The sequence below is a fragment of the Papaver somniferum genome, chromosome 11, assembly GCF_003573695.1.
Source record: "Papaver somniferum cultivar HN1 chromosome 11, ASM357369v1, whole genome shotgun sequence".
Lineage (NCBI taxonomy): Eukaryota > Viridiplantae > Streptophyta > Magnoliopsida > Ranunculales > Papaveraceae > Papaver > Papaver somniferum.
In genome coordinates this window covers 94,359,666-94,376,132 of record NC_039368.1, presented here as the reverse complement: position 1 = coordinate 94,376,132, position 16,467 = coordinate 94,359,666, and the positions used below count along the sequence as shown (strand labels likewise).

The 16,467-nt window shown below is 40.7% G+C and overlaps 2 protein-coding genes across 5 annotated transcripts; one reads left to right on the top strand and one right to left on the bottom strand.

Annotated features, from left to right (window-relative positions):
- Positions 1-841: 841 nt before the first annotated feature.
- On the bottom strand, positions 842-6,351 carry LOC113322874 (2-oxoglutarate dehydrogenase, mitochondrial-like). 4 transcript variants are annotated; one of them, XR_003347315.1, is made up of 10 exons: positions 6,191-6,351; positions 4,430-6,012; positions 4,024-4,250; positions 3,578-3,910; positions 3,022-3,268; positions 2,417-2,545; positions 2,119-2,334; positions 1,732-1,855; positions 1,254-1,604; positions 842-1,030 (listed from the first exon to the last, which is right to left on the bottom strand). XR_003347315.1 is itself a non-coding variant. In XM_026571055.1 (9 exons), exons 2-9 carry the CDS (start codon positions 5,981-5,983, stop codon positions 1,363-1,365), a joined length of 3,072 nt encoding a protein of 1,023 aa, XP_026426840.1. In that variant the 5' UTR covers positions 5,984-6,012; positions 6,191-6,351; the 3' UTR covers positions 1,057-1,362. The 4 variants fall into 4 exon arrangements, 2 of the variants coding, with proteins under 2 accessions (XP_026426840.1, XP_026426841.1); XR_003347316.1 differs by lacking the exon at positions 842-1,030 and adding an exon at positions 1,069-1,144; XM_026571055.1 differs by lacking the exon at positions 842-1,030 and having other exon boundaries at positions 1,057-1,604.
- Positions 6,352-12,048: 5,697 nt separating this feature from the next.
- Positions 12,049-13,203, top strand: LOC113324786. Its single transcript, XM_026573076.1, has 3 exons — positions 12,049-12,245; positions 12,370-12,731; positions 12,827-13,203. Exons 1-3 carry the CDS (start codon positions 12,049-12,051, stop codon positions 13,201-13,203), a joined length of 936 nt encoding a protein of 311 aa, XP_026428861.1.
- The last annotated feature ends 3,264 nt before the right edge of the window (positions 13,204-16,467 follow it).

Here is a 16,467-nt window from a genome sequence, read left to right as displayed (position 1 = left end):
AGGAGTAGTCGACGATGTATAATTTGGAACTTTTCAGATGTCAGTTTGGAATTTGGAATTACTTCATTGTACTTATGCGCAGACAATTTGGAATTACTTCATTGGAGGATTCAATGTCAGATGGGTTCAAGGAGGGGTCTCTGATAATGCAACTACAAGCTTGGAAATATAGAAGAGGCAGGAATAGAGGACGCAAAATATGGCCAATGATTCTCTTTGCAATATGTTGGACACTTTGGAATGAGAGGAATAGAAAAGTCATGGCATATAAAAGACCAAAAACAGAGAGAGAAACTATCCTACAGATAAAACTTTTGATTTATAATGGGAGGGGGGGGGGGGGGGGGGGGGGGGGGGGAAATCTTGATCACAACTTATTTAAGTTCATCTTCTTTGGAGAATTGATCACACATTGGAAAGTGATAATAGACAGTAGATAAGTTGTAATACTCAAAAATGGGGGCTTGGCCTTATTACGATACATTAACCTTTTAAGTCAAAAAAAAAAAATTGTAACTTTTCTGAAAAAGGGATGATAAGATTTCCTCTAAATCGATCGATATATTTAGAATCAATTGATGAAGTTAGATTTTAATTTTAGTTTTTGAGGGAAATAATTTGAATATGTTTTAGTTTTGAAAGAATTTGAATAGGTTTCAATTTTACAAGGATAAGACTTAGGATTGAATTTTAATAGTGAGAATAACTTGGTACTACCAAATTTGGACACCCCTTATCCCCATAGACTAGGTGGGATTCAAAATCCATAGGCCTCAAATAATTTGGTTTGGCCCCAAACCAGCCAGGTTATTTTCTCGTTTTTGTTTGTTATTTCAGAAAATAAAAGCTGAACTTATTGTTTAGAGAGGATAATTATTGATGTCACAGTGTAATATACTCTCAAATTTGTGTGGTGCAGGAAGTGATGAACTAAGTAATGTGTGATGAAAAAAATCCATCTTGCTAGGTTGCAGGTGTGATGAAAACACACTAGAATTCAAAGTGAAGCAAAACCTCAGGACATATCCACCTATCCAGAACGAAAACCAAAATAAGAATCTCTTGAAATAAGAGCAATGTGATAATTCGGTATTTACCGTTTTGTTCTGAAGAAATTGGAGTAAAATGCAGTTCACCTGCACAACTAATATATATTCCACAGATCAAAATTTTTTATGTTACCTGATTAGTACAAAGTACTGAAGATTGGTATATAATGCAAAAGAAGAAAAGAAAATATGGAGGGAAGATACCGTAACAATGATTTGATTATTGTTTAATCATTATTTGCAGGCTGTTCTTCAGTATGCATGTTTGATTATTCCTCGCCTATATTGGCTTAGCAGTAACGGTCAATTTTGTTCAGCAAGCATATTGTTGGATTGGTTCAGGCTGAATCGCTTTCTTCACAAGTTCGGTCTGCTCTTTCGTGTGCACTGTATAGAAACCAGTGGCAGTTGCAGCAGAAGGAGCACGACCCACGTATTTAATATCATCCAAGCCTCCTCGGCCAAGTGCCCTCATTGCGGTCCATAGTCTAGGTGCAATGTAGTTGTAGGCACCCATGTTCATTGGCTCTTCTTGGCACCACACAATCTCTGCATCTGACAATCACAACCAGAATATGAAATATTTGTCAAAATGCCCACATTCTTAGCGATTATTGTACAGATTATTTATTTCTTCACCAAACACATCTATATTCTTTCTTAAGTTAAAAGGGATACATACTAGGATATCTCTTCAATTCTCGCTGGATTAGGTCATATGGGAAAGGGCATAGCTGCTCCACCCTGCAGATTGCAACATCTTTTCCCTGAGTTTTCTTACGCTCTTCATCAAGCTCATAATAAACCTGCAAGCCAAGAAAAAAGGCAAGGTGAACTAGAATTGGAATATGAAATTGTCATATTGAAGTGGCCACCGCGGACCAGTTTGTAGTGATCATCCAGTTAAGAATAGTTGACCGAGGCATGCAGAAAGATATTAATTGGTAACCTCATATATGAAACACGTTTAGTGGGACCAACCAGCAAGGCGCACAGAGCAACATGATTCATCCTAGGTTCCTTCGGCTATGCAGCAAATTATGATTGAACACACGAAATTTTTGCTTACCTTTCCAGAGCACAGAACCAGGCGCCTGATGCCCTCCTCAAGATCGGAGTGGTCGTTCTGATCCTTAATGAGACGTTTGAATCGGGTCCCCTGCTTGTCGAATCCTGGGTGACCTTGGACATCATCAAACTCGGATAGGTTTGACTTGCAGTCTTTGTGGCGAAGAAGGTTTTTAGGAGCCATCACAACAAGTGGCTTCCGGAATTCTCTGTGAATCTGGAAAGTGAAGCAGGCAAAGTAAGGGGATGCAGAAACATAGTTAAAATTTTAGAAAAATAAAACCAGCTAAAGCAATCACCTGGCGCCGAAGGACATGGAAATAGTTAGCAGGGGTTGTGATGTTCACAACCTGCCAGTTGCATTCTTGAATCTGCTTCCGAAGTGTTGGATCCATCTCAGGTATAACATAAGGATTATCATCACTCATCTGCATTGCCACCAAAATATTTGAACATTTACTAAAAACTCACCCAATGACCCGAAGGCTATGTTTGGTATGAAGGAAAAAATCGTAGAAAGAGCTATTCAATGGAAGCAATTCTCAGAGGGGGCAAAGAATGACTTTCCATGGAAGTCTAAATACACTTTTCGTCACACTTTTTTTAAAGGGCCATCTGGCCACTATTCTGCACAATTAGATTTATATATTGAACAACAAAATGTAGTTGCGTATTATTTTGGTAGGAAAACAGCTAATCCCATGGAATTAGCTGCTAGACTAAGAGATTGAAGGGGAAAGAGAGCGGCATGCAAAAATTTTGCTAATTCATCACCATAGAGATCCTATATGGTAACTGAGGTAGGAATAGGGTTCACAAATAATTCCACAGTGATGAGAAATCATGCATCTGGAAATTTTGAAGAGATGTTATCAGATTACACAAATATAATAATCATATTTACCTGAAGGAAACGCTCCAGTCGGGCACTTGAATGTTCAGGACCCTGACCATCATAACCATGAGGTAGTAGGACAACTAGTCCAGTTTGACGCAGCCACTTCGACTCCCCACTGCTCAAAAACTGATCAAATATCACCTGAGCCCCATTGGAAAAATCACCAAACTGGGCCTCCCATATAACTAGCGAATTTGGATTTTCCATTGAATAACCCAATTCAAACCCAAGGACACCAAATTCAGAGAGCGAACTGTAAAAGAGAAGAAACATGTGAAACAAGATTTTATTTGCGCAGATATTCATGTACAGTGAACTCATAAATCATATTTCCACAGTACAATAGATATCACTGCTCAAGGTTGTTATTTCAATCTCACAGAGACACTATGAGAGCGCATAAAAGATAATTTGCTCTCTACCACAAACATGAGAATTTGCCATAGGTTTATCACCTCAATACAACATGATATAAAAGAATGTAAAACTAAACATTTTAGAGCGAGCAAATCAGCCAACAGCAGAGGAAAATTCACATGAAAATAAAGTTTTAGGACTGCACCTATTGCTGACAGTAAACAGTTCCTCATTCTGGTTCATCACAATGTGGTCGAGAGGACAATATTTATCCCCGCTTAGCTGATCATGAAGTACTGCATGTCGGTGGCTAAACGTACCTCTTTCCACATCCTGACCACTCAACCTGACATGATTACCTTCCACTAGCAGTGTAGCAAAAGCAAGTGCTTCTCCCACTGCCCAGTCGATGCCCTCTTCTGTTTCAATCATCTGAGCACGCTGCTCAAATATCTTTTTGACTGCTCTGTGAGGCTTAAAAGTCTCTGGAAGGGTTGTTATTGCTTTGCCAACAGTCTTCAATATCTCTGGCTTGACCCTGCAACAGAACATCATAGTCATTCCAAATGTCTGAGAATCTACTCAAAAGGATTCTAAGCCCTAAAGAAAGATTAAAGATAGAAATTAAGCAAACTAACAAACACAACTTACCCAGTGTTATGGACACGTGAAATCTGTTCAGGTGATTTAAATCCAGTCCAATAAGCTGAAAGCCAGTCCCTTTTTTTCGGAACATAATCTTTGCTCTTAAGGAACTCTTCATTCAGAATGCCACTAACTTTGCTATGTATTCTGTCTATGTCATCCTGTCCAATTTGTCCTTGCTCTACAAGTTTCTTCTGGTAAATCTCAAGAGCTGATGGATGGTTTCGGATGACCTACAAATGTTCAGAACACGTCAGTAACATGAGAAATCAATCACATATTTCTAGCAACAGCAGGATAAATAATCTAAATGGATTGGTACATCTAAAGATTGTAAACTGTACCAGTGCCAGACCAATTAAAAAAAAAACGTTACAGTGCTAGATTAGACAGGGAGGTTAGGAGACATCACCTGATACATTTTAGGTTGCGTAAATGATGGCTCATCGATCTCATTGTGCCCGAATCGACGATAACAAACTATATCAACCACCACATCAGAATGAAACATCTGGCGCCACTCTGCTGCAAGCTCACAAACATGAACAACTGCTTCCAAGTCATCACCATTAACATGGAGAATTGGTGCATTCAACGCCTTTGCAACATCAGTGCAATATTGTGAAGATCTCCCAGCGCTTGGATCAGTTGTGAAGGCCACTTGGTTGTTCACTACAATATGGATAGTTCCACCAGTTGTATAGTTAGGAAGGGCACTAAGATGCAGTGTCTCATAGACCACACCCTGACCTGCAAAACTTCCATCTCCATGAATCAATATACCCAAATTTTTTGTCCTCTCCACATCATTAGAGTAATATTGTTTTGCTCGTGTTTTTCCAACCACAACAGGATCGACAGCCTCCAAATGACTTGGATTTGCAACCAAAGATAGATGGATTCTCTTTCCACCCCTTGTTGGCCGATCATAAGAAGTTCCCAAGTGGTACTTGACGTCACCAGTTCCTGTGTAAAGCCCAACTTCGTCAATGGGCTTTATACCTCCACTAAATTCACTGAAAATCTGAGCAAGTGGCTTTCTGACAACATTGCCCAGAACGTTCAATCTCCCTCTATGTGACATCCCAATAACAATGCTCTCAACCCCAAGATCTGCTGCCCTGTCAAACATCTCTTTCATACCAGGAATCAGAGTTTCACCGCCTTCGAGGCCAAACCTTTTTGCAGCCGTCCACTTTGTTGCCAGGAAATTCTCAAACTGCGTGCTCCACATAAGTCTATCAAGCATAACTTCACGTCGCTGCTGGTTATATTGCCTTGGGGTTGGTGTTTCGATTTTGTCTCTCAACCAGTTACACTTTTCACGATCTGCAATATGCATATACTCATACCCAACACTTCCACAATATGCCTGCTCCAGACGAGTCAGGATACCTCTAAGTGTTTGGACAGGACGATTCTCAGACAAAAACCCAGCCATCTTCCACACCCCAAGGAAGAACTCCCTGTCAAGATCAGCCTCAGTAAACCCATAAAGAGCAGGGTCCAATTCATCAGGAATTTCACGTTCCTCCAAAGCTAACGGATCCAAATTAGCCTTCATATGTCCATTAACCTGATACGCTCTCACAAGCAACAACAAACGCATACTTTCTTGTATTGTCTGCCCCGATATTCCTGGAGATGTTGCAGCTTGACCAACAAAATTCCTGAAGAAATTATCCCATGATTCATCCACGCTACTCGGGTCAGCTTCCCAAGCCCTTTGCAACTCCTCTAAGTAAACACTACTTGTTCCATCAAGAAAACTATCAGTTAGCCTTGAAAGAGGCACTGCACGTGGGACTGGCGCTGATGAAGCTGCTTTTGAGTTGAAAATCGTCGAATGGAAACCTCGTGCTTGTGAAGGGATTAACCGTGTTCTTGTCGTGTAAGATCTTACTTGAGTTAGATTTCTTTTAGCAGCTAACTTTGCTACACTAGATGCAGCTCTGAACCACGTCATGACTGTTACTTTTCTTGTATTTCCCTAGTCTTCAAAAAAAAAAAAAAAAAATTATACTATCATTCTAAGTTTGAGATTTTGATTTGTTCTTCATTTTATGTATAATAAATAAGATCTAACAAAATCAAACATCGTGATTAATAACAAAAATCATGGATCTCATCTCAAGTAAGAAAGCAAAAAAAAATGGGAGAACAGAAATCGTACCTTCGAACGCGTAAAATTATCTGAAACAGAAACCCTAGAAATCCACAAAGTGGCCGCCAAGAGGCATTTTCTGAGTGGTGTTTCTCTTCAGACTACCTCTTTGTCAGAATTTTAACAACTTTTTATTAAATCCCATTCCTTCCTTCGGGAAAGAAAATGTCTATTTTTATGTTTATTTTCCATTCTGACCCTTCCTTGGTCAAGGCAAGAATTTCTTAACGGGCCTCATTGCGTCTATGATGAGACAGAAACTAATAAAGGGGTGAGCATGGGTGGGTATGAACCCGTTTTCACCACATCCGCATCCAATCCACTTCATTACGGATTTTAAGTTTGGCATCCACATCCAATCCAACATCCAACGGATGCACGGATGGACGGATTGAATACGGATAATCTGATGGATTTTTTTATGATTAAAGTTTATAATAAAGAAATAAAAGCAACAAGTTCATGGGTGGTTTTAGAAATAAGACAATATTGTTAAGGGTTTAAACGGATTTGAGCGTAATGTTTTGAATTTATTCAAAATTTGAAGAGAAAGGAAAACCTGACCCCTTTAAAATAAGATGTTTTTGGTGTAAGTAGATTCAAGTATGTTCACCTGTGAATATATTGGTCTTATATCTTTAAACTCATCAAAGAATGACATGAAAGGTACATGTAATTTGGCAAAAAAAAAACAAAAAAAAATGTATTAACTTCATAATTGTACTGAAGAACTTTGATAGAAAAATATACTGACGGGTGTGGATGTTCAACGGATTTTCAAGGTTGCATCCAGATCCAATCCATAATCCGTTGGATTTCAAAAATCTCATCCGCATCCAATCCATTAATGAACGGTTCGGATACCCACCCACAAAAATACGGATAGTCCCGGTTAAACCCGCGGATTCGGGGCCAAATGCTCACCCCTAGAAACTATTACGTATAAGCCCGACTTATACATAGACTATTACCAAGACCAACTTGTTGTCCTTTGATTTTTGATTTCCTTGACACTTCTCATTTTATTACTGCCTCCGTTTCAAAAAAAATAGGTTGGTTTCATGTACAAATTACACATGAAACCAACCTACTATTTTGAAACGGAAGGAGTATTATTTTCATTTATGAAGAATGAAATTTTGCTAAGAGCTTGGAAGTGATTACACGAGGATATGTTTTACCCTATCAGTCATCTATTACAATTTGATTTGTGTAAGATGGATCCCAAATTGATGTTGAGAGGTTTTCCAACAAGCTAGTATCCGCAACAAGATTTACTTATGTCGTTTCATTTCCTTCCATGTAGCTATGTTGGATGGCGCACTATGGAATTTGGCTCAAGTTCAACTTGATTTCCGTGATCATTCCCGAAATGTACCATGGTGGTTCAACTTTTGAGGTTAAGAATCAAATTAGGTGTTCTGAATTAGTTTCAAATGGTATTTTTGGACGGCTTCATTCTTTTGATGTCTTTGTCTCTATGAGCATGGACCAAAGTTCAGGTATAAGAGCACCGGTGATTCTCAATATTCGTGCTGCCGCTAACACGTTTTAGTTGTTGCGTCTCTGCATAAGAAACCTGCTCCTGCTATTTCATGGTATTCTCACACTGCTCCGTCCGTATTGATCTTAATCCAGTCTAATCTAGGTTTGACCGAGCCCTCAAAATTGTTGTAGAGGTTCGTATTATATTTTTAGAGTTTATGTGAGTTGGCATTCCAAGTAACATATGAGGGAGGTTTTCATGTGCCCAATAAAATTATTGTTGAAGACTAAGAGACATTTGTTTCATGTTTCACAGTTTCGGCTGTTTCTGGCCATATATAAAATTTATTTCAGGCTATCCATAAGGATTAAAAAAAGAAATAAAAAGCATAGTTGGTAGTGGAGTGTGGTTATATTTATAGAATTTGAGATATTGTTGCCCGAGGAGTCACAATATTCGGGAGAGTTTTGAAAGTGTTTGAGTGACTAGGTAGCCTCGTTAAGAGGATATTTTATGAAGCTACAATAATTTAACCGTGAAGAAGTATTTGACCAGCAGTTTTTGGATCAGAATTGCATTGTGGGCAGATATTGGAGTCAGTGAAGTGGATAAACGAGGGTCGGTAGGCCTTCGTTGATTGATTTCCACAAAAAAAATTGTACTTTTGGAGAACATAGAGTGTCCATAAGAACTTAAATGTTGGTAAGGGGTTTTGATGTGATTGATACGATGTGTTGGTCAAGCATTTGTATCCAAATATTGTGTTATATCTTCCAGTTTAGTGAAAGGCCGTATGATTTTGTCGATTGGGTTGTTTTAGGATAGGTGGATCTTCACGATTCATTGGACTGTGAGGGGTGGTATGAGGTTTATCTTATTACGGTTCCTCATGTATGAGTTAGAGGATCGATGGTGTCCGCAACCATTTGGATAGGGTAGCAAACTGCAAGATCCAGGGTATTAATTGATTGTGGATTCCAGTTTGCTAATATAGAGGTTGTTGATCAAGTGATAATCTTATGAAATATATGTTGTTTAACTATACGAATGAGGGATATAAGTTGCGTCAATTGTGGACTGGTTGAGGATGGGATGGCTGAAATTTCTACAAAAATGGGTTGTTATTTGATATATCTTTCGTTGCAAAGGGCAACCCATATTGAATCCGGTTTCTCATAAATCTTTCGTTGCAAAGGGTAACCCAAATAGATTCCCGTTTCTCATGGATGCTCCAAACACGTTTCATTAACGCAGTTTGTTATGATCGTTACTGCTTTGGATGCCCAACCCGCCTCCTGATTTGTTCTCAATTAGCTTATCCCATCCTATAGGGCGAAGTTCCCAGATGGAGGAATCATGTCCTCAAAATAAATTCACAGTGATACGGTCTATTTTCTTGTGCAGATGGGTAGGTTAAAGCTGCATTTGCATGAGGTGGTTGGAAGTAGAGCTTAGGGAAGATTTTATGAGTGTTAATCTTCCCACGGGTGTTAACCATTTTGTAATCCAATCTTTTACCTTGCGTCTCATCCGTTGAAGCACATTTTCAAAAATATGGCGAGAAGATTTACCTTTTTTGAATTTGACTCCTACCTTTTTTGAGTTGGAGTTGTAGGCATGTTGAAAGCTTGGTGAAGAGCAGTCACTTGTTGCTGATCAAGCCTTGTTGGATGATGAATAATGCTGGATTTTGATGTATTAATTTTCTGACTTGCCAAAGTACTGTACATTTGCAGTAGATGTTTGAGTTGATTAGTGCTTTCTGTTGAGTCCTTATATGTTATGAGAACATCGACTGCATACACAGGGTGTAGAATTGGCATGGATTTTTGTGAGAAGCGTAATCCCTCTACAACTTTTGGTCTTCTAGATTTTCAAAGTTTGTCAAAAGAATTTCCGCACAAACAATGCACACGTAGGAAGAAAGTGGGTCGCCTTGCCTTATTCCTCTAATTGGAGATGATGTTGATACCTGATCAACATCAGTGGTGCGTAGTTGATGTTGATCAAGTATGTGACTGTTAATATGTATACCATGATGTATTTTATAAAAAACTATCGGGAAACGTAACTTGGTAAAAGTTTTTTTAGTGAAACCCCAATTCAGGATATCACAGTGTTTGTACCCTAATATTTCACACTAGAAATGGGCTTACTTGGGCTAATATGCTCCTCTTATTAGTCAAGTATGTCTCACTAGGCCTCCCAAGCACTATGCATAGAATCCCATGTGCAAAGATCCAAGTCAAGGAAAGGAGGACCCATGACATCAATGCCACGCATGCACGTCAGCTTGCCATATCAGCGTTAAACTTCTACGTTAGCTTGCCATGTCAGAATTTAGTTGCCTGTCATCTCGCCACGACAGCAATGAGTGGCGACACGTCAGCAACAATGACCAACCAGCAGCTGCCATGACAGCAAATGGTCTTGTCAGCAGTTCTGATCTATGTAGAATATTCCATTACCGTCGACATATGTCGTTAACATCTTACGTCGTTAGCCGACAACAAATCTGGGACATTCATTCCCGACGACGTTAGGTATCCATTACCATTACCGTCTACTGCGTCAGCATTACCTCATCAACTTGCATCATGATGACGTCACTTGTCATCTTCCCAGGCGCAGACCTTCTCCGGCGGTCTTCTCCGGCGATGGCGTGCCCGACGACCACCATTTCCGTCCGGCCACGGTCGGTATTGATTCCATGCATCGCAGTGTATCGTGTTAGCATGCTCCTCGATTATTTCCACCCCGTGCGTTTACCCTGAAGGATATTTACGCCCACCTGGTTGAACTAAGACGGCTCACCGAGTTCTAGTCGAGTTGAGTCTTTGACTCACCGATTTTTCAGCCCATCCTCGTTTGGCTTGCGGATTTTTCCGCCCAATTGTGTGGGCTTAGCCAATTGATCTAATTTTTGGGCTTGGTCTTTTGTATCCTTTTGCTTAGCTAATTCCATAACCCAAAAGGAAGTTTCTGGAAACATCTAGAAGGGTTGCTGGCCAAGTCACGCAAGGAATGTTCTAGAATACTCCATAAGACATGCAGGGCAAGTTAATGCAATTTATGCCAGGAGGAATGCATGAAAAGTTAATACAATTTATGCCAGGAGGCATGCAGGGAAAATTAATACAATCCATGCTTACCTCGAAATGAGGGTAAGACCCTGCTTTACAAAATATAAATATATGGGTTCACAACCCTAAAATGTATGCAATATTCTCTATTAAAACTCCTGTGAAAACTCTAGCTAACTTAAGCATCGGAGGGTTTTTTGTAGATACTCCCCCCCCCCCTCAATACTGTTCACGTGGAGAGAAAGGCAATGGTTCGATCATCAACTAATCATCATCAGATTCGTGTTTGGGTAGAAATATTTTACCATCCAAATATTGGTGCCGACCAAGGAGATTCGAGAAAAGAGATCGTGTCTTTCTCGAATCGAGATTATGGCAACAGTAAGACAGACTGCATGAAAGATCGTTTCTGCTAGCAATCCTCGACACTCAGTTCAATCAGCACCTGCAGTGCCTACCGGAAATAGACAGGGTCGAGATCGTGTTCGTGACAGAACCCCAGATCGTGGTCGAGATCGAGATCGTGTTCGTGACAGAACCCTAGATCTGAATAATCGGAGAAGCGAAAAACAATCGATGGTCGAAGACGAAGGAATGGATGTTGACTTCATATGTGATGGAGAAAACCCACCAGTTCGAGTAAACATATGGCATGTATTTGGCAGCCCGTCAAGGAGGAATGACGATCGATGTGACCTGCGAGATGGGCGAACGACGACTCCTAGTACAGAGGAAGAATTGTTGCGTTATCAGCTGAACGAGGTGGAGAAAGAGAACGCTCTACTGAGATTAGAACCTTAGAACCACTCCCGACTGAGGACTGGTAATTTGAACGACCAGAAGGGTCGGTTTGTATAGGAGCGCCTTGGAAGTCGAGTTAGCCCGCAAAGTGCAGACCAAAACAGAGAAGTGGTCGATCTTCATAGACCAGAGAAAAATCTGTTGGTCACTGGAGATCTACCTAGACGAAGGCGTGTACGATCCCGGCGAGCAGGACCTGAGTACGACCAACTACAACTCAGCAGAGTACGGACAGAACTACCACCCGCTCAAAACGTCTCAGGAATGACGAAGATGAGGCTCAAGATCAGCACGATGAGAGAGAATTTTCGTACGATTACTATGCTCGTTCGGAGAAAGGCAGAGCTGGAAGAGAGTCCACTGGACCCCAAAGGAAAAGAATAAGATATAAAATTGATATTCCAGAGGATCAGGATTATGAGCAGGGAGACAGTTCTTCTGATGGCGACGTAAGCGTAATAACGGATGCTCGCCTTTGCAAGATGATCGAGAAAGTAATGTCGAAAAAGCGCTCCAGAGAGGAAAGAATAGACAGGTTGCATCCTTTCAAACTGAATATCAGAGAATTCTGGCCGCCAATGAATTTTCAAGTTCCCAAACTGCCAGAATTTGATGAGAAAACAGATGATCCAGATCAACATGTTTTACACTATGAAACTGCCATGACTCTATGGCAGTACAACAATGAGTCGATGTGCGATGTTTCCACAATCATTGACTGGTGGAGCAATAACGTGGTTCAATCAGCTCCCGAAACAGTCGATCGGGACTTACCATAAGCTGGTTGACGAATTCTTCTCTCACTACTAATACAACAGACGTGATCGGAATGGATGCCACGCATTGTTCCTTCTGGGAATTCGGAAGGAGGAAAGCATCAGACAATTTACTCGACGCTTCAAGCAAGAGTTGGACGATGTGGATAGTTCTAACGATCAAGTCATCATCGCAACTTACAAACAGGCGTACCAGTATGATCAAAGAGGTGTGTGCGATTCCTTGGTCAAGAGACCATTAAAGAATCTGGAAGAACTGTATGATCGAGCAGAAGAATATTCTCGAGTTGAGGATGATTCAAAAGCTCGAGAAACAAGAGAAGTTAACAGATCATATAATCATCCAAATGATGGGAAGAAATACAAGTCGAAGAACCGTTCTAGTGGGAAGCATAATGATCGAGGTGAATATCGAGAGAAAAACCATGGGGAACGTATGGAAACTGGTATCAAAAACATCATGATCTGAAGCTGACACCATTGAACATACTGCTTACAGAGTTGTATGAGAAAACAAGCAAGGATTTGAGCCCCCCACGACCTTTGCCAGCGGAGACACGTGATAAAAGAAAACACAACAATTATCATAAAGACATTGGTCGCAAGACTGAGAATTGTCGCTCCTTACAGATCGAAGTCCAGCGAATGATAGACGCTGGAAAGCTACATGAATACGTGAAAAGGGATTTTAGGAAAGGTTCCGGACAATTTGGAACATCACATGTGATTAATGTCACTCACGCCAGGATCCATTCAATGACCAGACGGGCATCAGAAGATGAGACCAGGAGAAAGCTCAGGAAATTAAAGGAATGGTACGTGACAAATCACATCGATTTTTCCAATGGAAATGGAGCAGAAATTCTGGAGCTTTGATGCACAAATATCGAGTTCTCTGAAGCAGACATGATAGGTGTATATACTCCTCGCAATGATGCTATCGTTATAACAACTTGGATTGGCATGTTCCGTGTACACTGTATTCTAGTGGATACATGAAGCTCAGTGAGCGTGCTGTTTTCAGGAGCCTATTCCTGTATGAATCTCTCATACGACTTGATCACGGAGGACGAAAATCCAATTATCGGCTTCAATGACGAAGTTACAAAGGCGATTGGGAAAGTAAAGATGCCTATAACAGTGGTTGACAAGTCCGTTCTAGGCAATTTCTTGTTGCTGGATTGTCGAGCTCCCTATAATGCGATCGTAGGACGAGACTGGATGCATGCGATCGGTGCAGTCACATCCTCATATCATCAATGCCTGAAGTTTATTGCCCCTGAAGGGGTCGTGAAGGTACCAGATGGCGGCCCACAAGTGTCACAAGAATGCTATGGATGAATACAGGAAATTAGAAGTTAGCGGAAACCATATCCTGCGAGTCGAACAAAAATAGCAATTACAGAATCCTCTCCCTCCATAATCATATATAGGAGAGGACGCGGTTGAACCCCCAATAGTCGAGAAACTGATTGAGGTCCAGATCGGGGATGAGAAGCACAAAACCACGTTCGTAGGGGCAGATCTATCCGCACATGAACGCGATGGTTTGACTACATTGTTAAGGGAAAACGTTGACGTTTTCGCATGGAGTTTTGCTGAAGTTCATGGGATAGATCCGAACGTAGCCTGTCATATACTAAATATCGATGAGAAGTTCCATTCAGTTCGTCAAAAAATTAGAAATATGGTGCAAAGCAAAAAAGATGGAGTTGCTGCAGAAGTCGAGAAGCTGTTGGAAGCAGGCTTTATTCGACCGGTACAGTATCCTCGATGGCTGTCCAATATCGTTCCCGTTCTAAAGAAGAATAGTATAGTTCGTGTCTGTATCGATTTTAAAGATTTGAATAAATCATGTCCGAGTGATCCTATTCACTTCCGCGGATAAGAGATTTGGTGGATGCAACCTTAGGGTATGGGAGACTGTCATTCATGGACGGTTTTCAGGGTATAACCAAATACCTTTGTTCGGGGGAGATCAAGAGCATGCTGCCTTTATGACTGACAGAGGGGTTTACTGTTATACTGTAATGCCGTTCGGGCTAAAAAACACAGGGGCGACCTACCAACATTTGTTAAACCATATGCTCAAAGATTTGATTGGGAAGACGATGGAAGTATATATCGACGATATGGTAGTGAAATTTGAGCAAAAGGAGTTGCTTTTTCTCGATCTACAGAAGACGTTCGATATCTTGAGGCGATACCATATGAAGCTCAGTCCAGCAAAATGTTCATTCGGGCTATCCTCGGGAAAGTTCCTTGGATAGTTGATGACGCACATAGGAATCGAGGCGAATCCGGAGAAAATCAGAGCCATCAGAGAGATGCCATCCCCAAGAACTAAGAAGGAGGTCCGGAAACTAGCGGGATGATTAGCAGCTTTAAATCGTTTCATTTCACGCTCGTCGGATCGATTCAAACCATTCTTTGACGTTTTGAAGAAAGTAGTGAATTTTGGTTGGACGGATGAGTGCGAAAGAGTTGTCTATGAGATCAAACAATATTTGTCAACTCCCCCAGTATTGGTGAGTCCAAAAACTGGACAACCTGTCGGAATTTATCTGGCTACAACGGAGAACGCTGTAAGTGCAGTGCTATTTGTTACGGATCCACATGAAAACCTTGTTTACTTCGTCGATAAATCTTTCACAGTGGCGGAAACACAGTACAAAAAAATTGGAAAAATAGCACTTGCACTGTTGCATGCATCTCGCTGCCTCAAACCATATTTCCAAGGGAGACAGATCGTAGTCTACTCTGAATATCCGCTGAAGAGAATCCTGGAACGTGCTGATGATTCCAGCCGACTAGCCATATGGTCAAATTTTTTGGGGGCGTATGAAATCAAGTACGAAACTAGAACTGCAGAGAAGGGACACGCTCTGGCTGCACTTTTAGCAGATTTTCCTATGGACGATATAGAAACGTCTATCGAAGAAGAAGATGAGATGTTGAACAAACCCATAGAGTCAACTCTTAATCAGACTGGGGGCGAGTCCGCAATGGAGGTTGATACACCTGAGCCACTATGGACTGTATTTACTGATGGGTCATCAAATGTTGGTGGAGATGGAGTTGGATGTGTCCTCCTTACTCCCGAAGGTTCAAGGACCGAGAAAGTGACTAAATTAGGTTTTCGTGCATCCAATAATGAAGCTGAGTATGAAGCAGCGATTATCGGGTTAAAAACTGTCAAACAGTTGGAGGCAAAGAACGTGAAGCTGATCACAGATTCCATGCTAGTAGTTAATCAGTTTTTGGGTACCTACAGAGCAAAAGAAGAGAGGATGGCCATATATTTAGATCGTATGAGAGAGTTGGTAAACGAATTCGACCAGTTCTCTATCGGGAAGCGACCACGGTTGGAAAACAAGCACGCAGACGTTTTAGCGTATCTGTTTTCCGCAGTCGATACTTGAAAAGACGAGGGTACCTAAATATACCTCAATCTAAAACTTTTCCACCTATAAGTCCTTTATCCGTAAGTGATTGCCTATGGACTGAGTTGAGACAATAAAACTAATCGGTTCACACTTCGTGTGATCGTCTATGGATACGAGATCGAGACAATACGACAACAAGATAACTTGTGTGATCGTCTATGGATACAAGATCGATACAATACAACAACGAAGTATGTTTACTTGATAAAAGGTTCAGACTTAACCAAACACAATAGGATTGATATCAAGTAAATAGGAATTAAGGTTTGTGTATTTTACTTCTAATTATAATAAAACAATTATAATTGCGGAAATAGAAAAGTAAAATACACAACAAGATTTTGTTAACGAGAAAACCGCAAATGCAGAGAAACCCCGGGACCTTGTCCAGAATTGAATACTCTTGGGATTAAGCCTCTATACAAAATCTAAACCAACTTCGTATAGTTGAAACCAAGCAACTAAACCTATAGTTCACCTAGTTCCATTTGTATCCATGTGCCTCCAACTTGTAATAAGTCACGCACTTGGAACAATTCCTTTGGTTCGTATTCCAAACAGTAAAGGAACAACAAATTTTTTCGGTAACAACTCTTTTCAAACAACGTGATATGAGTTTGACAAAAGGCTCTTCCGTTTATCCCAATAAACTCCTTTGTCAGGTCCTTAGATCTATCCAATAACAACTGCCAAA